The sequence below is a fragment of the Primulina eburnea genome, chromosome 9, assembly GCF_022965805.1.
Source record: "Primulina eburnea isolate SZY01 chromosome 9, ASM2296580v1, whole genome shotgun sequence".
NCBI classification, from domain to species: Eukaryota; Viridiplantae; Streptophyta; class Magnoliopsida; order Lamiales; family Gesneriaceae; genus Primulina; species Primulina eburnea.
This window is the reverse complement of record NC_133109.1, coordinates 17,084,055-17,106,990: the sequence shown is the minus strand read 5'-3', so window position 1 is coordinate 17,106,990 and position 22,936 is coordinate 17,084,055. Positions and strand designations below refer to the sequence as shown.

General features: G+C 40.1%; 1 protein-coding gene across 1 annotated transcript in view; it reads left to right on the top strand.

Moving 5' to 3' along the window:
- The first annotated feature begins 14,119 nt into the window (after positions 1-14,119).
- The window catches only part of LOC140840441 (uncharacterized), a 76,857-nt gene continuing 68,040 nt past the window's right edge, over positions 14,120-22,936 (top strand). Inside the window, exon 1 of the mRNA XM_073207636.1 lies at positions 14,120-15,055. Coding sequence (XP_073063737.1) covers positions 14,121-14,939 — 819 coding nt within the window. The 5' untranslated portion in view covers position 14,120 and the 3' untranslated portion in view covers positions 14,940-15,055. The remainder of the gene's footprint in view (positions 15,056-22,936) is intronic.

Genomic DNA, 22,936 nt, shown 5'->3' with positions numbered 1-22,936 from the left:
TGAATATTAGGGGTATAATATAAGAAAAGTAAGGTGCGATAAGTTTGGACATTCATCTCTATTATGAGGAATTGCGAGATAAGTAAAATTCGAGTTCATAGTAGAATAGAACTAAGTCACCATAAGTTGTTTTAAGTTACGATTCGCAAACGAGGATTAGAAGGTAGAGTTAATCAGGACCGAGGAAGACATAAGGACATCTTAAAAATTATTATTTTATCAGAGTAGCGCCGCGAAAGTGTGACCATTGGGATATTAGAACTAAGTTTAAACTTTGTGATTATCAAGGATAAGCGAATTTCGGGGATGAAATTCAATTTAAGAGGGGAGAGATAGTAATGTCCCGAAAATCGGAAAGTCCACGTGAATCACATGCATGCAAATTATTAAATTTCTTTGGTATTTTATTAAATTCTTTTAAAGCATAAAATGCATGTTTATTTTATTAATTCGTGTTTAATTATTTTTATGCATAATTCATATATGGTAGAATTTATTCCGTACATTTTAGAAATTCATGCAGTAGGGTTTTCTAAGTGCATTTTACGCTTGAATGAGGAATGGAGACCAGAGAATTTTCAGGAAAATTATTTTAATTACATGATTAATTTTTATAAATTATTATATGGTGTTTTAAGTGGATTTTTCAAATAATGGGATTTTTCTGGGTATTTTATCCGCAGGACTTTATTTTTAACGGTACTCAAATTTTATTGAATCAGAAGACTTTTTAATGGTTCGGCTATCATTTTCAAAACCTTTTCGACACGAAGTATTTTTCGGAAGTGAGTTTGGATTTAAGAGGGCTCCTTTTATAATTATCGGGTTTAAAACTCTTTTAAAACCTTTAAAAGGAAACTTGAGGCCCATTAACCTATTATTAACTATATAATTATCACTAAAGCACAATTTAACCTAAACCTAAATTCATTTAGCCGACACCCTTTTCCCCCAGCTGCTCTCTCTCAGGTTCAGTGCTATGCTTCAAGTAATAACCTCAGTGGCCCCTTGTTCTTGCTGCGGGAGCCTCCTACTTCTCGTTTGTGATCATCTATCATCCCCAAGGCATGCTTGCTCCATTGTTTTTGCATCATACATGTCGATATTACTGCTATACGTGTGTGCATTCACGAAATCTCTCGATCTAGCTTAGGACATGTTGAATATTTCGTTTTCCATTGAGATATCACATGGTTGTGTCGTTTGGCTCTGTTTTCTTATATTGTTTGCAAGGGCTGCTAGTTTGGGGTCTTCCAAGGGTTGTTCGCGGTATTATGGGAGTGCTTCGTGGTTGAGTGCAGGGTTGTAACAGGTTGAGCGAAGGGCTGTGCGAAGCCTTGCTGGGAAGTGTTCGGGTTTGCGCAAGGGAAGGGAGGAAATGCTCGAGTGCATGAGGGTAGCAGGTGGTGTGTCGAACCTTTCCAGGCCATGGACCCGACCATGCATCGTGGTCCTAGGTAGTCACTTGCTACTGGTAGGGGTTTAGATGGGTTAGGACCTTTGTTATCATACCGGTCGTGAGGTGCCTCAGTTAGACTTGGTTTAGAAGGTTTATAAGTTTTGATAGGTGGCCCTTGAAGGCTGGACACGTGATGGATGATAGGAGTGGAACGACTTATTTAAGAGGTGGGGATGTGTTAGAAAAGAGGTGAACAAGAGAATGGTTGGGAGTAGGGCCGAGAGTTTTTGGTAGGGAGGAGATTTTTTTGTGTGCCGAGAGTTTTGAGCTGGGTGTGACAATTTTAGGATCATTTTAATATGTTTAAGATATGGTAGAAAGTTGGGAAGAATTTAGTAGAGTTTCGAGTCGGTTCGGTTTAAAATCGGGACTCCGGTTCAAGTTTAAAACGAGTCGGTTAAGTTCTAATTTTGGCCTGGGATTTACGTCTAAAAACTACTTTTAAAAATTTTTTGGGACATTTTAAGAAGTTTGGTAAGCTTCGGGTCAATTTTAGAGGTCCGGGGTTGAAACGACAATTTTTGGGTTCTAGGGGCAAAATGGTCATTTTGCATCCGAGGTGAGATTTTGGTAGTGACAGCGTCCTGAGCTCAAATCATTATATTTTTAAATGTTCATGCATCATGATTACGATTTTTTACGCTATTATAATAATTATGGTGCATGCTTGGTTTAAAGGAATTAAGAGAGAAAAAGTGAGAAAGTGAAGAGCACTCCGTCTCCGCCGCGCCGCGTCGTTATTTCTTTTGTTTTTTGTCAAAACAAGCCAAGGCATGTTTATATCTTCTTTCACTCTTCAATCAAATCCATACAGATATTTTTAAATATCGCAAGTACATGATTTTAATGCAAGAAGATCGAAATTGTTCATATTTAATTATGTTGGTTAATTATATTACGTGCATAGAAAATATTCATTTTTAGATTTATGAGATATTGCTTGGGGCCATCTCACTATCATGGGAGAATTATTTCACCCGGTCGCCAGTTACCGGTCAGTTTAGTTATGTACCACCCAGTATACTGTGGCATTAGTCTAATCAGACGTTCATTACTTCACCCAGTCGCCAGTTACCGGTCATGGGAGCATTGTATTACCCGGTCGCCAGTTACAGGTCATGAGAGCATTGTATTATCCGGTCGCCAGTTACCGGTCAGTTCAGTTCAGTGCAGGGGCCACTTGCGTAGACCATAATCTCAACAGAAATTATTACATGCTATTTCAGTATAGGGCTCCAAGCAGCAAACATTTTCACTATGATTTTCAGTTCAGTTATGCACGTATTATAATTGCTCATGACAAGTTATTTTCACATTATGCCTCATGACATGATATTTTTATCCCATGCAAATTTTACTATATTATTTACTCGTTATTTACGATATATGCATGCTGAATCTTTAGGCTCACTAGACTTGATTGATGTAGGTACTGATGATGTTGGGCCGAGGGCGGGGACCAGTGAGCTAGCTTGGGTTGGCAGTAGTGGAACCCGAGGACCTCATTTACGGCACTTGTCATTTTTATGCTCAAACATTTTATCAGTTGTTGGATACTTTAACTTGTTATTTTGGCGAGTAATAATTTCTTCCGCTGCTATTTTGAACATTTAAACTTGATTTATCAGTTGATTTTGTGAATGAGGCAAATTTTGATTATTTTAAAGAGAAATTTTTTAAATTTTTCCGCAATTTTTCAAACACAAATTTTCGGGTCGTTATACATCTATTCTTTCAGTTTCAAACAACGTTGCATAATGAACGAGTTTCTAATCAAGCACCATATCTGGAGATGCTGAATAATGGAATCATACTCTTACTAGCCAGGTGGATGAATTGTCACTCGAATTCTGGCTAGTGATGCCAAGAAAAGGAATCAGAAGGCAGAACTGGAGATGCCAGACCTTCAGAAGGCATAACTGGAGTTGGTAGACACCACGCAGAGTCATCTTTCAGAAATGAAGATCCTCATAACGAGGAAACTATGTTAAGAGATATTGGCACTGACGATTAAACTCTTTTTTGTTTAAATTGATAATCGATTATCTTGTTATAAACTCTATATGCTTTTAATTATAATTGTTGATATTTATTTTTACTAACATCTAGGTTTTGTCATCAACACAAAAGGGAAAATTGTTAGACTTAATTTAATTGTGGTGATGAGAGTCAAAACCAGTATGTCGTGATAGTAAAAACAGAAGAATACATAATTATCAGAAGCACTCGTATCAATAAAACAGACGCAATATTTGTCGAGTACTAAACGACTTGTAAAAGCAAAAGCAGAACTTAACGTCTTTCGTTTGATCGTTACAAAACTTCAATGTTGTCGTTACTTTACATATTACTAGTATTAATGGCACCATTTGATGTTGTACGAAGACATTTAAAGCGCCTTACTAGTTTTGGTATAAAACTAAGACTGATTTTTCTAAAACTTTTTGCAGGACCCTTTTCGGTGATATAACTGATTTACTCAGAAGTCAAAGAAGCCATTTTCTTAATAGACGTTGGATTCAAGGTTTCTATATATTAAATGATCAATCCAATATAGAAAACAACGATTATCATTATAAAGGAACACATTCTATATTCAACGTTGTTTTGAGCAATCAAGAACTACTCTTTATCTTCAAGCTCAAATATACAGAAAAACAACACACTCTTTATAGCAGATATCTGATCTTCTGAGATCATCTTGTGATGTTGTTTTGTTATCTCTTCACAAGCTATTAACTTTACTATATCTTATTGATAATATTTTGTAATCTGTAAAATAGTCTTTTCTATAATCTTGATTGTTCATTATTTTGTGTTGTGAAACTAAGAGTTTCAGTAGGCGAAGTGTAAGTCTTACTGAAGTGGGTGTACAAGAGTTGTACTGTAAAAACCAAAGTATTTTAGTGATATCTTCGGGAAACAGAAGAAGGGGAGACGTATAAGATTTCATCTTCGAACTTCCAGAAACAACTATTGTCTACTGCTTAATGTTTTATTGTTTTCACTCAAACCATCAGATCGTTTCCGCACAAGTTATTTTGATTTGTTGGATATATATTCGAATAAAATAAGCTATAATCTCTAACATGATTCTAGCACCTTTGCAAAAACATCAAAGAAAGGAACGAGTTTATTAAACCCTCCTCCCCTTCTAAACTCTAAACTCTGTATCGATCCCCAATAAGATTTCTATTTTACGTTTTGCGTTTTATTTTTATCATTTATGTGTGTTAATTAAATATTAATTATATAAATTTTGTTTGATTACATTTCATATTTATAACTAATTCATATATGATACCATCTGAGGCCTGGAATCAAAAGAGGAATCTGATACGTGGCATTGTTTTACCAAACTTTTTCTCAGTGGCTTTCGCACACATGGAAGTTATTAGTTTCCAGCCTATATACCATCTTCAACTCAAACTGATCTAAGAAAAGGAGAAATTTAAACTCCAAAATAATAATGAATATAAGGTTCTTATTTGATAGTTTTACAAAACACAAAGGATTCACAAAAGATATACCAAATAAATTAAACAACAGAGAATTTACCGAGATCCCAAAGAATTATAAATTCATAAAAATCACCCATAAACGCCTTAAACGCCATCTCTCGGCTAAGCAGGCTGAAAGGCTACAACATGAATTTATTTTTCCCGGATGAACTCGAACCTTGTGTTAACTATTTCATGTTTCATCTTTTACTTTATGTTCTAACCAAAGACTCTTATATTACATTAAATCCCAAAAATTTAAATAAATCTTTTATTATCTCAATCTGATTTATTATCTCAATCTGATTCCAGGTTACAAATAAATATAGATCATGGCATAGTAAGTTAATAATTGGGGAATTTGTCAAAAAATCCCTATTTTCATTCTCAACCTTCTCTTTACTCCCTATCCCACTAAAACTTTGTTTAAACTCCCCATATCTCTCAAATTTCCAAATTTGCCCTTATATCTTCATTTTAAATAATTGATTTTTTCTTTTATAAATAATGGCCCATCATGCTTCCGAAAATAAATTAATTCTTTTACCTCTTTGACCGGAGTACCACCGGGTTATATCCACTGGATTTTACGAACTGCTCCTCACAGTCGAACCACACGATCGCAACCGATGGTTCCTAAGCAGATTCCTTCAGCAATACTTGGCACAACGCTAATTCATTTCCTACCTTAGAGTGTATAGTAAAAGATAAAATTTTGAAAATAATACATGAGAGGGGCTAAGAGCAAAGATCTCTTTCTTCAAACACAGAACATTGATTATTACATAGTAACCTCCTGTAGAGGAGGAGAAACTTGTTTAGCTACTACTCGTAGCTGAACTTACTACACATATAAACTTGAAAGAGAAAATATTACAAATGTTTTGAAGAAAAATGAAGAGGTTGATCGATGCCTTCATCTTCCTTCTGCTTCTTTATTTATAGAAGGCTCCTTCGGATTTGAAACTCAGACTTCAAATCTTGATAAGCCTTTACAGCTTGCATATGGACCATGTAGTGGTTGAGTGGTCCTTTTAAGATGGTCCCACCATCTTTCTTGATTTGTCTTCTTCTAGATTATTAATCTAGAAACATTCATTTCTTGCAATTTTATCTTTCGGCATAAATAGTTTATATGCACCTGGATCAGATCAGCTTGTATTTCTTTTCCTGTTTCTTCGAGCTTCTTTTGAAATTCTTTGAAATTTTTCAGCTCCTTTTTGTTGACTTAATCCTTTTTCTGGAAACTCTGAGATATGAAAAATACATTTTCCAGTTTTGGTTTAAGTCTGGTGTGAGTTACTGATTCCCATTTATTGATAGATTTATTTGGGTCCAGTTTCTCGTCCTTTTATTAGATTTCCCTTATCTTTAAAGATAAAGAATCCAATGTCCTTTGTCCTTTTCTATCGATTATTGGTGGTCCTTGAATTCCACTCACATGATTTTTCACATGTGGTCCTTTTTTCTTAGTGGGATGCTCACATGTTCCTTTTAACTTTGTCGAGGAATCTTTGGCTTTCGCTGTCCTCGAGGAAAACGTGATTGTGGTCCATCCCCACTTGTGCTTGTGTCGGTAAAGTGTTTCCGATCAGATCTCGGCTTAAATCCTTTACCGAATTCAGGTTCCTTCTGGTTTTGGTATTCAAGGCAGATGTTTTCTGACCATCTTCCTATGGGCCATGTTACAGAATTTTCGGCGAGTCTCTTTACTGGCCGGCAACTTGCTATTCCACAAAAGATTTCTCTTTTTCTCGAATAAATCTTCTGCAAAACTTGTGGTTTTCCCTGTCATGGTATTTAACAAGAATGATCCGTTCACTGAATGATTATAAAATTTGAACGGAAACTTGACTTTGTCCATCTCAGTGAGACAGACCCATAGACCCCAAGCTCTTCTGGTAGACATATCATCTTCAGAAATTGAAGCAACCAGAGGTGTTTCTTCTGTTGGAGGATCCTTGATAAATTTTTGAACATTTGTATCCGGCCTCCTTAGCTTAATAAAATGAAAGGCTTCATGGGAGCCTTTTCCTGCTGGTTCTGGTGCTGCACTAAAGAAGTATAGCTCCAGAACATCTCCTCTGGACAAATAATCATTATTCGCCCAAGTCTCGTGAACAGCTTCCTGGATCAATTTTGGTAGACCTGATATTTCTGGAAAGCTGGGTGATGTAGTATAAACTGAGGCAAGAGCCCCGAATTCATACCGTGTTTTGACCTCCTTTGGATATGAATTTTGTTTCATCCATACCCTTGGATATTTTCCTGAAACATCAACCCTGTTGGTAGATGGGTTAATGCCAATTCTTGTTTTCAATTTCTCCCAATTTTGTTGTTAAACCTGAAATGGAGAAATGACACCTTCATTAGTACCAACCTTAGCTTTGCCTTTGTCAATACGAGGCCTAAGGTTGATCTCTCCCTCTTCAATCCCCGAGGTGAAGGGTTGACTTGAAGACTCAAGATAAGGATCAGGAGTCTCAATTTTTGTTTTAGCCGACTCATCTGGTGATGATCCCGACTTAACACATGTGCAAGGGGTATTTGAATCCCCCGCTACAGGTATAGAGTCTTGTACTCGAAAACTCTCCATTTGGGAAACCAATGGCTTCTCAATGCCTTGGAGGATAGGCCTTTGCATTACAGACCATAACTGAGTATATGCCTGTAAACAACCTGTAATTCGATCAGAGACAATTCTCTTATCAGCTTGCTGTAGCCTTCCCGCAACTTCTGCATTTACAGCTAACTTGTTGAACTCGGTTTGAAGCATTTCAAGTTGTTCCCTCAAATGCCTCTGCATCTTGATAATAGCATCTATGTCAATGCTGTCCATCTCTTGTTAAAAAATCTGCAAGAATATTTTCATGAGATTTAATTATCACAATATCAAAAATATAACTTTGACATAGTGCTTGCCATCGTAATAATCTAGCCATTCTCAGGTTTAGACTCAATTCTATTCCTTAAAAAAGCTTTTACTTGAGTGTTATCAACTTTCAAAGTGAATTTCTTTGCAAGTAGAAATAATGGTCATTTCTCAAAAGCCCTTTTTACTGCATAAATTCCTTTTCGTTGATATGCCATCTTATGGCTTCTGCATCTGAGAATAACCCACTACAATATCTGCATGATTGTTCTCCTTCTGGGGTGAGCTTAGTAAGAACTGCTGCCCACCAATGATCACTGGCATCAGTATATAATACCACATCATCTTCATCTTGAAAAATAGCCATTTTCGGAAGATTTTTGCAAACCTTCTTTAAATGGATCAGTCCTTTTGTGTGTTCGTCTGTCCATATAAATCTAGCATCTTTTTTCAACAATTTTCTGAACATCTTCCTATGTTTTGCTAGGTTTTTGATAAACATCCCAGCAAAATTAACAACTCCTAAAAAACTTTGAAGTTGCTTTTTGTCCTTGAGATTTTCTGGAAAATTCTGCACTTTCTCCACTATGTGTTCTTGCAGAATTATTCCCGACTCATCGATTTCAATTCCGAGGAATTCAATCTTTCTTGTAGCAATGACTGCTTTCTTTTCAGATAAAACCAATCCTTCTTTCTTGCAAACATTAGAGAAAATCTCCAAATGCTTGACATGTTCATTCATATCTTTAGATGCTATTAAAACATCATCAATATAAACAAACATAAACTTAAATAATCTTTGAAAAGATTATCCATTTTCCTTTGAAATATCTGGGGTGAATTAGCCAATCCCATTGGTAGCACTTCCCAAATATAATGTCCTTGAGGTGTGGAGAAAGCTGTGAATTTCTTGCTTCCTTCCTCCATCCGAATCTGATAAAATCCGGACTTACAATCAAATTTAGAGAATATCTTGGCATTGCGTATGCAACTAATTAGATGTTCTCTGCTTGGTATAAAATACCCATCAAACTCCAGAATCTTATTAATTTCTTGATAATTAATAACTAATCTGGGTTTTCCTCGTTTAATTTCACCATTATTTCTTACCAGAAAACCTGGACTGCTATATGGTGACATACCTGCTTTGATCAAACCAAGATCCAAATGTTCCTTGATTATAGTCTGCATATCCCTTTGATCAATGATGTTCATTGGGATGGGTTTGCAACGGACAAATTCATATTCTTTGCCTTCCTTGATCTTAAGGCAAGCCCTGAGTTGATTTCTGTCCCACCATGCCAAGGGATCTTCATTGTAGTTTTCTTTGATCCTTTTCTTGACATCTTCCAATGATACCTTAGCCTCAAACTCTACTTCATTTGTATGTAGAGTTATCTTAAGACATTCTATATCATCTGGTTGGAGTTCTTTATCTGCTCTCAACTGGAGCATTGTTTCTCCAAACCGTCTTGAATCCTTCATTTTTGGGTTCAGAAGTTTTCCTGAATCACCACGCTTGCTGCGAAAATGGATCGGCAATTTTCTGTAAAATGCCTCTCGTATTCTCTGGACTATGATTTTCTGATCACAGGGTGTTGTGAACATTAATCTTCTAGTCTCATTTTCTTGGGTATAGGACTTGAACATTTGTAGGAAATTATTTCCTAACAATATATCAGCTCCTGTATCATGAAAATAAATTGGTGGTGTCTTTACCTTATACCAAGGTGTTTGTCCCGCACCGCCAATCATGATTTCAGTTATCTTAATCCCTTTACATAAGATTAAGATTCTTCTGGAAAAATCTCTGCCAGCAATCTTTGGTAACTCTTCTTCCAAATTATTTGGAAAAATTCCTCTTTTTGTTGTGCAGATTCCAGCCCTTGAATCAATATAAGCAGCAAAATATTCTGCCTTATATTGTTCATATAACATTCCTATCGGAATGTATATAGAGAATGGACTTGTGGTCATTGGATTTTCCACATTTTATCCTCTGCCATAAACTCCATTCCATGCTCTAGACGTTTCCAAGGTTTTTGTTCCTCGAGAAACTCTAATCCAAGAATCAGTCGATCTGATTCTTTCCCTGGAATTCCTTGAATATGGACTTCCAATTCTCCAATATTAATCAGTCCTTGGTAAGTTCCTATCATAGGCTGTTCCAAATAGTATATTGAATTACAAGGAAATTGATTCCTTTGTTTTGTAATGTCAAATACTATTTCTACCTCCTTCCACCCTTCTGGGCATCTAAGCTTTCCTATTGTAGAAAAACTTTTCAATTCCTGTTGGGTTTCTATGATAGGCGTTTTATCCCATCTATAGCTTGTAATTCTATCTCCTTGAAAAGATAGTCTTCTTGATTCCAATCTAAGAATTTGATTCCTTTGTAGAATCGGTTTTTCTTGGATCTGGATATCTGTTTCCTGTATTAAAGGAAACTCGATTCTTTCTGGATAAATTGCCAGAGCAACTTTTCCGAATTTCTCAGGGATTTCTATAAACTCATTTCTAATAAACAATTCAGAATGATGTGTATTAGATAGAGCATATGAAATTTGATCGGTAATAGAATATGGCCTATTACCTTCTTTCATCAACCTTTTTTCCTTGAAGTTTTGATGCAATGTCAAGGCTCGGCTGAAATCTCGATCTGCCAGGTTGTAGGCTATCCTTGGATAGAAGTGTAGAACCCGTAAATCAGTCTACGTATAAGCCATGCATAATTCTAGATTTTTAAATTTAATTGACTTCATTGCATGATTATTTTAAATGCATTTCTTTGAAGTTAATTTTTCAGTTCAGTAGTTGATTTTTAACATTTCAGTTATTTCAGTGAGGCCGGACCGGAGTTGGAGTTTTGAGATAGGATTTAAGATTCGAGAAATATTTCCAGGAGTTCATTTAGCTAGCAAGTAAGTTCATTTAAGTTAAAAAGAAGTTTAAGGAATTATTTAAGTTGCTTGAGGTGATTAAGAAATAAGCCCATTTCAGTTGCATAATTAAGGGGTTAGCTCACTAAATTAATTAAAGGATTAGTGAGGCTTTTAAGAGTTATTAATTTAGTAAATAAACAACACTCCCCATTCATTTTTAGAAGCAAATTTCGGCCACCCCCTTGTCTAGACAATTATATTTGCCAACTCACCTTTGACCATTTCCTTGCCATCTCTTAACTTGATAATCTTTTCATTTATTAAGGCACCCTTAATTAAGTAATGTTAGACATTAATCAACCTACATCTATCATGCAATCCATCGGCCACATGCAAAACCCCCCAAGAAGACTTGTCAACAATTCAAATTTAATGAGGGTGGGACTTGGTCTTGAATTGGAATCCTTTATTTGTGGATCTTGCCCCTCACCTTTCCAACCATCATTCTCCTCCCCCATGGCTGAAATTCAGAGAGTTTAGAGTGTAAATTTCGTGAGTCTTAGCTAGGAAAGAAGGCAAGAAAAAAATCGAGAGAAGGAAAGGTAGCAAGAAAAGCAAGCGCTCCACCTCCACCGCGCCGTATCGTTTCGTTCTTTTCGTTTTCTTTCGAAACGAATCCAAGGCATGTATATACTTTTTCTAAACCTCAATCAAGTCATATTATCATTATTTTTACATTTCATGATCATTACTTTCATGCTAAAACCGAAATGTTTCAAGAAATTTTCAGAAATCATCACATGCAGATTTTTCGGTTTTCTTGTGCAACTTCATGGTTTGCTTCGTATTGTGGATTTCAGGTATTGGTTCGACTCCAGGCTCCCAAGGCTGTTCCTAGACATGTAATAGGATGCATTAGGACCATGTTGGTCCATTCATTCAGCCCCCACACTTGCTGGGAAACCGAAATGACAGCAAGTTCCCCATAGGTGCAGGATTTTGGGTTCGAAAATTTCAGTTTTTATGTCAAGGGGTTGGATCTGATCCTGGCTGCCCTAAGGGCTCTTAGCCATGGTTGGATCCCTTCCCTAGCATTTCTAAGATGTGACTAAGTCGCCCTTTTGGTGGCTTGGTCCATGGTGCATCGGTTTTTAAATAAAAGGCAAGAACAGCCCCTATACCCCTTCGGCTACTTCAGTTGGACAGCTTGTGGTTCGTTTCTTTTGTTGCTTGGTATGGATCTTGGTTGGCCTAGGGCCCTTAGCCACGGTTCATACCATGCCCAAGATGTCTAGATCGTGCCATGGTCAATCAAATGGCCACTGGAACAACGCTAGACAACCAACGAAGCAAGAACAGCCCTCCCCTCTCGGTTTCCCTTCTTTTGACAGCAACATGTATTTCGAATTGTGTGGTTTGGTGTGAATCTTGGTTGGCCTAGGGCCCTTAGCCACGGTTTACACCTTGCCCCTAGATGTTTAGATCGTGCCATGGTCAATGAAATGGCCACTGGAACGACACGAGACAACAAGCGAAGCCAAACTCCCTACACGCGCAGGATTTCCTTCTCGGCTAGGTGTGTAGTCTCGTTTTTAGTGTGGTGCGAATGGTGGCTGGTCTTGTACCCTTAGCCATGGTTCAAATCATTCCTTGGGATGTTGGTAAGGGTCTCTGGTCGGTGGTTCACGCCCCAATGGCCGATAGACTCGAAACCAACACAAGACGCACGGGTGCGCAGCTGCTGGAAATTTACAGCAAGTTGCTGTGTCGTTAGAAGGCTCGTTCGAGTTCTCGGTTGGCTTTTAGCCCATGGCCTTGGACTGGACAGTGCCTAATCAAGTTAGGAAGGTCATGTTTTTGGCCGTTCGTCATTCGGATCATTTTTGAAGTCGTACGAGAATTTACGGTGCGATGTGCCAAATTGACTCTCGAAAGAGCGTTTCTTGTTTTGGCCTCCATTCCACCTAGATTTCGACCCTCATAATTTTAGGAGCATTATTTCATTATTTTCAGCGTATTTTAATCATGACTATACGTCGGTTCAGTGTTGGTTTGGGTTGGTTCGGAGTCATGATTAAATACGAAGTCATTAGGCATCATAGTCACATCTTTTGAACTAAATTGCATAGTTGGTCAAGTTTAAGCTATTGCATATTTTCATGGCACCGTTAGGTTGCAGCGAGCCTGGGGGACGAACGAATCCAATCCAGTCAGAAAAATTACAGGATTTTTCATTATGCCAGTTAATTATATTACGTGCATGAAAAATAGAAAATGATTATTTTTGATATTTATGCGATATGGCTTGTGGTTCATTCACTATGTGGGAGTATTATTTTATACGGTCGCCAGTGACCGCTCAATTCAGTTTGGTACCACCCGGTCGCCAGTGACCGGCCAGCTCAGTTCAGTTTCAGACTCCCCGGTAGTCAGTTACCGATCAGTTCAGCTTAGTGCAGTGGCCACAGGCGTAAAACATATTCTCAACAGAAAATTTTACCAGTTATTTCAGTACAGGGCTCCAAGGAGCAAACAATTTTTACTGTGATTATCAGTCCAGTTATGCACGTATTATAATTGTTCAGTACAGATTATTTTCAGCATGAGTACAGATTATTTTCAGTATACCTCATGACATGATATTTTATCCCATGCATATTTTACTTCAGATTTTACTCGTTACCTGCGATATATGCATGCTGAGTCTTTAGGCTCACTAGACTTGATTGTTGTAGGTACTGATGAGGCCAGGGCCGAGGACGGGGACCAGTGAGCCAGCTTGGGCCGGCAGTAGTGGCACCCGAGGACCTCAGCGCAGCAGTTGTTATTTTTCCGCTAACAATTTTATCAGTCATTGGACAAATTTTAAATTGTTATTGTTGGCAACTTTATTTTTCTTCCGTTGCAATAATTGGAAACATTGAACTTGATTCACCAGTGATTTTATGAATGAGGCCGTTTAAGTTCTTTTAAAAAGAAAATTTTTAATTTTCCACAAATTTTCAAAGTAAGGATTTTCAGGGCTTCACAGTTGGTATCAAAGCCTATGTTCTTGTAAAGGGTTACACTACTACTGACTACGAGAAACTCACGAAGCCACGTCTTCGGTCTGTAAGTTTTACATTACAGAATTTTATATAAAGCATGGATTATTTAACAGCATGTCTTCATGAATTATATATTACGTCCAGATTTTTATCGCTCAGTATTTAAATTTGAATAAATTATGGAATTATGCATGTTAGTTACGTATGAGTTATGTTTGGAACAGTATGCCCCCTAGACGCCAGGTTGGGCGCCCGAGAGGTGGCGAGGAGCGCTGTCATGAGTACGGTGAGGATCGTAGGCGGGAGGAAGACGTACCTCCACCCCCTCCGCCTGATCTGAATGCCCAGATGCTAGCTGGGATGACGCAGTTCTTCGCACAGTTTGCGGGGAACAATGCCGTTGTCGCTGCCGCAGCCAGGCCGGCAGGGCCCGAGGCTGTTTATGAGCGATTCATGAAGATGCGTCCGAAGGAATTCTCTGGGACGTCCGACCCCATGGTTGCCGAGGGATGGATCAAATCTCTCGAGGTCATTTTCGAGTTTATGGAGCTAGGTGACGCAGACCGAGTCCGGTGTGCTACCTATCTGTTCACTGGAGACGCCCGCTTATGGTGGGAAGGAGCGTCGGTAGCCCTGACTTTGGCTACACTTTCTTGGGCACGATTTACGGAGGTTTTCTACTCCAAGTATTTTGCTGAGGAGGTTCGTACCAGGCTGACCACCGAGTTCATGAGTCTGAGACAGGGGGATATGACGGTTACGGAGTTTATCCGTAAGTTCGAGAGGGGCTGTCACTTTGTGCCCCTGATCGCGAATGATGCCAAAGCTAAGTTGATGCATTTCCTGGTGGGTTTAAGGCCGATCTTGCGCCGGGATGTTAGGGTGTCTGACCCTGCTAACTATGAGATTGCCGTCTCCAAAGCTCTAGCCGCAGAGCAGGACCTGCGGGATATTGAGAGGGATCGCCAGGGCAAGCGCCCAGTCCAGGCAACGCACCGCCCTCCTCCTCATCAGCATCAGCAGCAGAATAAGAGGCCTTTTCATGGACCGCCTAGGAACCCAGGCCAGCAGCAGCAGCAGGAGACGCCCAGCCCCGAGGACTCAGGAGCACCCAGTCTGTCCCAGGTGCTCACGTCGCCATCCTGGAGCATGTATGGCTGGCTCAGGAAAGTGTTTTAAATGTGGCAGTCCAGACCACATGTTGCTGCAGTGCCCTCAGAGGAATCTGCCTACCCAAGGAAGAGTTTTTGCTCTCCATGCCACGGAAACAAACCCGGAGACTATGTTGTTGACAGGTACTTTTAAGCTTAAAGTTATTATTTGAATTTCCGTATTTTGGGAATCGGGATTTAGATTTGAACTTAGAACTGCGATAGGATTGCATGCTCTACTCAATATTAGTTTGGGGATTTAAGTTAGAAGAACTTTGACCTTTGCATGCCTATAAGTTTAACTCTTGTAGCTATTGGATTCAACTTAGAGTTCCGATCTTTCAGGGAGAATTTTTATATCTGGTTCCGCTACCAAGGCCTTGATAGATTCAGGGGCCACTCACTCGTTTATTTCGGAGGTCTTTGCAAACTTTCTCAAGATCAAGACCATTGGGCTAGACACAGCCTTTTCAGTAGTGTTGCCGTCAGGCGAGGAGATGGCAGCTACCAATGTTATCCGAGATATAGATCTTGAGCTGCACGGTAATATTGTTTATGCGGATCTGATCGTGCTACCAATGCCAGAATTTGACATCATCCTAGGGATGGACTGGCTATTGAGGAACAGAGTGTTGATAGATTTCCAGCGGAGATCTGTTCTTGTTCGACCGCCTGGAATGGAGCAGTTCTTATTTGAGCCAGACAGGTACTTTTCTTTACCGCGCATTATTCCTTATGTTCAGGCCAGGAAGCTCATGCATAGAGGGTGTCGGGCATTTCTAGAGACCTTTTTATCTGTCCCCGAGGAACCCAGCCAGTTAGCCTCAGATGTTCCGATTGTCAGAGATTTCTTAGACGTTTTTTCCCGAAGACGTCTCTGGTATGCCGCCCGAGAGAGAGGTGGAGTTTTCCATTGAGCTTATGCCAGGTACGACTCCGATATCCAAAGCGCCGTACCGATTAGCACCGACAGAGATGGCAGAGCTTAAGAAGCAGATTCAGGAACTTCTCGACAAGGAATTCATTCGCCCGAGCTTTTCACCTTGGGGCGCGCCAGTCTTGTTTGTTAAGAAGAAGGATGGCTCTATGAGACTTTGCATTGACTATCGGGAATTGAACAGGGTTACATTGAAGAACAAATACCCACTTCCGAGGATCGAGGATTTGTTTGACCAGTTGCAGGGAGCTTCGATTTTCTCCAAGATTGATCTGCGTTCCGGTTATCACCAGTTGAGGGTGAAGGATGCTGATGTTTCCAAGACTGCTTTCAGGACTCGTTACGGTCACTATGAGTTCCTTGTGATGCCGTTCGGTCTGACGAATGCGCCAGCGATCTTCATGGATCTCATGAATCGCGTATTTCAGCCGTATCTTGACCAGTTTGTGATAGTGTTCATAGACGACATTCTCGTCTACTCCAAGAGTCAAGAGGATCACAGCAGACATTTGACCACAGTGTTGCAGACCTTGCAGAAACACAAGTTATTCGCAAAGTTCAGTAAGTGCGAATTCTGGTTAGAGAAGGTGGCGTTCTTAGGCCACATTGTTTCTAGCAGTGGTATTGAGGTAGACCCAGCAAAGGTTACAGCAGTCAGAGATTGGGTTGTGCCTCAGAATGCATCTGAAATCCGTAGTTTTCTCGGCCTAGCAGGATATTACCGGAAATTCATTAAGGGATTCTCCTCTATTGCCGTTCCACTCACATCATTGACCAAGAAGAATGTGAAATTTGTATGGAGCGAGGAGTGTCAGAAGAGCTTTGATACTTTGAAGCAAGCTCTTATCTCTGCACCCGTTTTGGCCGTACCGTCAGGATCTGGTGAGTTTGTCCTTTATACCGATGCTTCGAAGCTCGGTCTTGGCGCAGTATTGATGCAGCATGGGAGAGTGATAGCGTATGCTTCTCGGCAGCTGAAGGTCCATGAGAAGAACTACCCTACCCATGATCTGGAGTTAGCAGCCGTAGTTTTTGCCTTGAAGATTTGGAGGCACTATCTGTATGGAGGGAAGTGCCAGATCTTTACCGACCACAAGAGCCTCAAGTATTTCTTTACACAGAAGGAGCTGAACATGCGTCAGAGATGTTGGTTGGAGCTTGTGAAAGACTATGATTGTGACATTAGCTACCACCCAGGTAAAGCTAATGTAGTTGCGGATGCTTTGAGCAGAAAAGTCGCAGTGATGGCTCATTTGATGATTCAAAGACCTCTTCAGCTTGAGATGCAGAGGTTTGATCTGGAGACTTACCCTCGAGATAGAGTTCCTCGTTTATCTACCTTGACCATTCAGTCTTCCCTTTTGGACCGTATTCGCAGTGGTCAAGCAGCAGATGAGCAGTTGGCACAGTGGAAGAAGAGAGATGAAGCCAAGGGCAGTGTCTTGTATTCAGTCAGCGACGGTATTGTGAGATACCGAGACAGGATGTGGGTTCCTAACAGTGATACTATCCGAGCAGATATTCTATCAGAGGCCCATATGTCGTCGTACTCCATTCACCCTGGGAGTACGAAGATGTACAAAGATCTGCAGCTATTGTATTGGTGGCCGGGTATGAAGAAGGACATCAGACGGTTTGTGTCCGAGTGTCTGACCTGTCAGTTAGTGAAGGCCGAGCATCAGAGACCAGCAGGTTTGCTCAAGCCTCTTCCTATTCCTGAGTGGAAATGGGAGAACGTCACCATGGACTTCGTGACCGGTTTGCCGAAGTCAGTCAGAGGATCAAATGCCATTTGGGTGATTGTAGATCGTCTTACCAAATCAGCGCACTTCTTGCCTATTAAGACGACATTCACCATGATTCAGTATGCAGAGCTTTATATCCGAGAGATAGTCCGACTCATTGGCATTCCAGTTTCTATCGTATCCGACAGAGATCCCAGATTCACTTCCTCATTTTGGAAGAGTTTGCATTCGACTTTGGGTACGAAGTTGCTGTTTAGCACAGGCTTTCATCCGCAGACAGATGGGCAGTCAGAGCGAGTTATTCAGATCTTAGAGGATCTTCTTCGTGCTTGTGTGATTGACTTCTCAGGGAGTTGGGAGTCGAAATTGCCATTGGTAGAGTTCACCTATAACAACAGTTTCCAGTCGTCTATTGGTATGGCTCCGTATGAAGCATTGTATGGCCGTAAGTGTAGATCTCCTGTTCATTGGGGTGAAGTAGGAGAGAGAGCAGAATTGGGTCCAGAGATTATTCAGCAGGCTGCCGATGTAGTAGTCAAGATCCGTGATAGGATGAGGACTACTCAGAGTCGACAGAAGAGCTATGCAGATCAGAGAAGGAGAGATTTAGAGTTTGCTGTCGGCGACCATGTCTTTGTGAAAGTGGCACCTATGAAGGGTGTCATGAGATTTGGGAAGAAAGGAAAGCTCAGTCCGAGATTCATTGGACCATTTGAGATCCTTGACAGAGTTGGGACGCTAGCTTATCGTGTTGCTCTTCCGCCGAATTTGGCCGGAGTACACAATGTCTTCAACGTCTCTATGCTGAGGAAGTATATGGCAAATCCTTTGCATGTCTTGAACTTTGAGCCGTTGCAGCTTACTCCGAACCTATCTTATGAGGAGAGACCAGTGCAGATCCTAGACAGACATGAGAAGAAGCTTCGGAACAAGCTAGTTAAGCGAGTCAAAGTCAAATGGCTCAACCATTCTGAGGAGGAAGCTACATGGGAGTCTGAGCCGGAGATAAGAGAGCGTTACCCCGAGTTATTCGGTGAGTTCTAATTTCGAGGACGAAATTTCTTTTAAGGTGGGAAGGATTGTAGAACCCGTAAATCAGTCTACGTATAAGCAATGCATAATTCTAGATTTTTAAATTTAATTGACTTCATTGCATGATTATTTTAAATGCATTTCTTTGAAGTTAATTTTTCAGTTCAGTAGTTGATTTTTAACATTTCAGTTATTTCAGTGAGGCCGGACCGGAGTTGGAGTTTTGAGATAGGATTTAAGATTCGAGAAATATTTCCAGGAGTTTATTTAGCTAGCAAGTAAGTTCATTTAAGTTAAAAAGAAGTTTAAGGAATTATTTAAGTTGCTTGAGGTGATTAAGAAATAAGCCCATTTAAGTTGCATAATTAAGGGGTTAGCTCACTAAATTAGTTAAAGGATTAGTGAGGCTTTTAAGAGTTATTAATTTAGTAAATAAACAACACTCCCCATTCATTTTTAGAAGCAAATTTCGGCCACCCCCTTGTCTAGACAATTATATTTGCCAACTCACCTTTGACCATTTCCTTGCCATCTCTTAACTTGATAATCTTTTCATTTATTAAGCACCCTTAATTAAGTAATGTTAGACATTAATCAACCTACATCTATCATGCAATCCATCGGCCACATGCAAAACCCCCCAAGAATACTTGTCAACAATTCAAATTTAATGAGGGTGGGACTTGGTCTTGAATTGGAATCCTTTATTTGTGGATCTTGCCCTCACCTTTCCAACCATCATTCTCCTCCCCCATGGCTGAAATTCAGAGAGTTTAGAGTGTAAATTTCGTGAGTCTTAGCTAGGAAAGAAGGCAAGAAAAAAATCGAGAGAAGGAAAGGTAGCAAGAAAAGCAAGCGCTCCACCTCCTCCGCGCCGTATCGTTTCGTTCTTTTCGTTTTCTTTCGAAACGAATCCAAGGCATGTATATACTTTTTCTAAACCTCAATCAAGTCATATTATCATTATTTTTACATTTCATGATCATTACTTTCATGCTAAAACCGAAATGTTTCAAGAAATTTTCAGAAATCATCACATGCAGATTTTTCGGTTTTCTTGTGCAACTTCATGGTTTGCTTCGTATTGTGGATTTCAGGTATTGGTTCGACTCCAGGCTCCCAAGGCTGTTCCTAGACATGTAATAGGATGCATTAGGACCATGTTGGTCCATTCATTCAGCCCCCACACTTGCGGGAAACCGAAATGACAGCAAGTTCCCCATAGGTGCAGGATTTTGGGTTCGAAAATTTCAGTTTTTATGTCAAGGGGTTGGATCTGATCCTGGCTGCCCTAAGGGCTCTTAGCCATGGTTGGATCCCTTGCCTAGCAAGTCTAAGACGTGACTAAGTTGCCCTTTTGTTGGCTTGGTCCATGGTGCATCGGTTTTTAAATAAAAGGCAAGAACAACCCCTATACCCCTTCGGCTACTTCAGTTGGACAGCTTGTGGTTCGTTTCTTTTGTTGCTTGGTATGGATCTTGGTTGGCCTAGGGCACTTAGCCACGGTTCATACCATGCCCTAGATGTCTAGATCGTGTCATGGTCAATCAAATGGCCACTGGAACGACGCTAGACAACCAACGAAGCAAGAACAGCCCTCCCCTCTCGGTTTCCCTTCTTTTGACAGCAACATGTATTTCGAATTGTGTGGTTTGGTGTGAATCTTGGTTGGCCTAGGGCCCTTAGCCACGGTTTACACCTTGCCCTAGATGTTTAGATCGTGCCAGTGGTCAATGAAATGGCCACTGGAACGACACGAGACAACAAGCAAAGCCAAACTCCCTACACGCGCAGGATTTCCTTCTCGGCTAGGTGTGTAGTCTCGTTTTTAGTGTGGTGCGAATGGTGGCTGGTCTTGTGCCCTTAGCCATGGTTCAAATCATTCCTTGGGATATTGGTAAGGGTCTCTGGTCGGTGGTTCACGCCCCAATGGCCGATAGACTCGAAACCAACACAAGACGCACTGGTGCGCAGCTGCTGGAAATTTACAGCAAGTTGTTGTGTCGTTTAGAAGGCTCGTTCGAGTTCTCGGTTGGCTTTTAGCCCATGGCCTTGGACTGGACAGTGCCTAATCAAGTTAGAAAGGTCATGTTTTTGGCCGTTCGTCATTCGGATCATTTTTGAAGTCGTACGAGAATTTACGGTGCGATGTGCCAAATTGACTCTCGAAAGAGCGTTTCTTGTTTTGGCTTCCATTACACCTAGATTTCGACCCTCATAATTTTAGGAGCATTATTTCATTATTTTCAGCGTATGTTAATCATGACTATACGTCGTTTCAGTGTTGGTTTGGGTTGGTTCGGAGTCATGATTAAATACGAAGTCATTAGGCGTCATAGTCACATCTTTTGAACTAAATTGCATAGTTGGTCAAGTTTAAGCTATTGCATATTTTCATGGCACCGTTAGGTTGCAGCGAGCCTGGGGGACGATCCAATCCAATCCAGTCGGAAAAATTACAGGATTTTTCATTATGCCAGTTAATTATATTACGTGCATGAAAATAGAAAATGATTATTTTTGAGATTTATGCGATATGGCTTGTGGTTCATTCACTATGTGGGAGTATTATTTTATACGGTCGCCAGTGACCGCTCAGTTCAGTTTGGTACCACCCGGTCGCCAGTGACCGGCCAGCTCAGTTCAGTTTCAGACTCCTCGGTAGTCAGTTACCGATCAGTTCAGCTTAGTGCAGTGGCCACAGGCGTAAAACATATTCTCAACAGAAAATTTTACCAGTTATTTCAGTACAGGGCTCCAAGGAGCAAACATTTTTACTGTGATTATCAGTCCAGTATGCACGTATTATAATTGTTCAGTACAGATTATTTTCAGCATGAGTACAGATTATTTTCAGTATACCTCATGACATGATATTTTATCCCATGCATATTTTACTTTAGATTTTACTCGTTACCTGCGATATATGCATGCTGAGTCCTTAGGCTCACTAGACTTGATTGTTGTAGGTACTGATGAGGCCAGGGCCGAGGACGGGGACCAGTGAGCCAGCTTGGGTCGGCAGTAGTGGCACCCGAGGACCTCAGCGCAGCAGTTGTTATTTTTCCGCTAACAATTTTATCAGTCATTGGAAAAATTTTAAATTGTTATTGTTGGCAACTTTATTTTTCTTCCGTTGCAATAAGTGGAAACATTGAACTTGATTCACCAGTGATTTTATGAATGAGGCTGTTTAAGTTCTTTTAAAAAGAAAATTTTTAATTTTCCGCAAATTTTCAAAGTAAGGATTTTCAGGGCTTCACAGATTACTCCTACAATTTTTCCTGCATAAAGGTTTCCTGAGATTGTTACCAGTACTGAATCTTGTAGATTCCCCATTCTTTTATCGCATATAGCGATATCAATTGGTGAATCTATCCCTTCTTTGAAAGTAGCCTTTATCATAATTTGGATTGCTCTGATATGAATCCAGGACATAGTCCTTGCTACTTCTATCTTGAGTTTTTGTAATTCCTCCTTAATTTCTTCGGAAGGAATTAACTGCATCTCCATTCTATTTCCTGTAAGTTCCATCGGGATTGCCATTTCCCTTCTAGAATATTTATAGATTAGATGATGCTTTCTGTTTCTTAGGCCAAGACTTCCTAAGAACTTTTCTACCTGTCCTGCAGAGAAACCTTGATATCTCTGTAGACTCGGATTTTCTCTCATGATTCTTTGAACCATGTTATGAGATATTGTTGTCTGGCTGAAAAATCCAGACAGATCTTCATGTGTTTCGTGTCGAAACACCTAGTCTTCAGTCAGATTCCGATTCTGTTCCATCCGATTCTTCCTGACTTAAGACTTCTTCTTCTTCATATATACTTTCATCTGAGGCGATGTCCTCAAATCGGTATACTTGAATAAGATCTTGGTAGTAAACTGCTTCTTCAATATCCGGGGTAGTATAAAAGCGTTTAATACCTCTTTTTTCATTTTCTGGACAGTTGGTCGAGATATGACCTCTTGCTCCACATGTCCAGCAATTGCAATCTTTGAAACTTTCAATGGCCCGAGTATGAGCTCTTCTGAAAGTTTTCTTGGTAAGTGTTCTTCCTGTGCTTCGAGATGTACTCGATGCTTGGGATGATATCCTACTCCTTGATGGTCCGCTTCTTTGTCCAGATTTATAAGATCTGGCTTTCTGTCTAGACCATACAGTTCTTGGTTTCCAAGAACTCCTTACACTTCGTGCATAAGGATGAGTTCTAAAACTTTTCCTTTTATGCTTATGTGGTTTACTTCCAATAATAGTTGGAAGATCATTTTCCTTACAGCACAAAGGAGTTCTTTTGTTGATACCCCTTA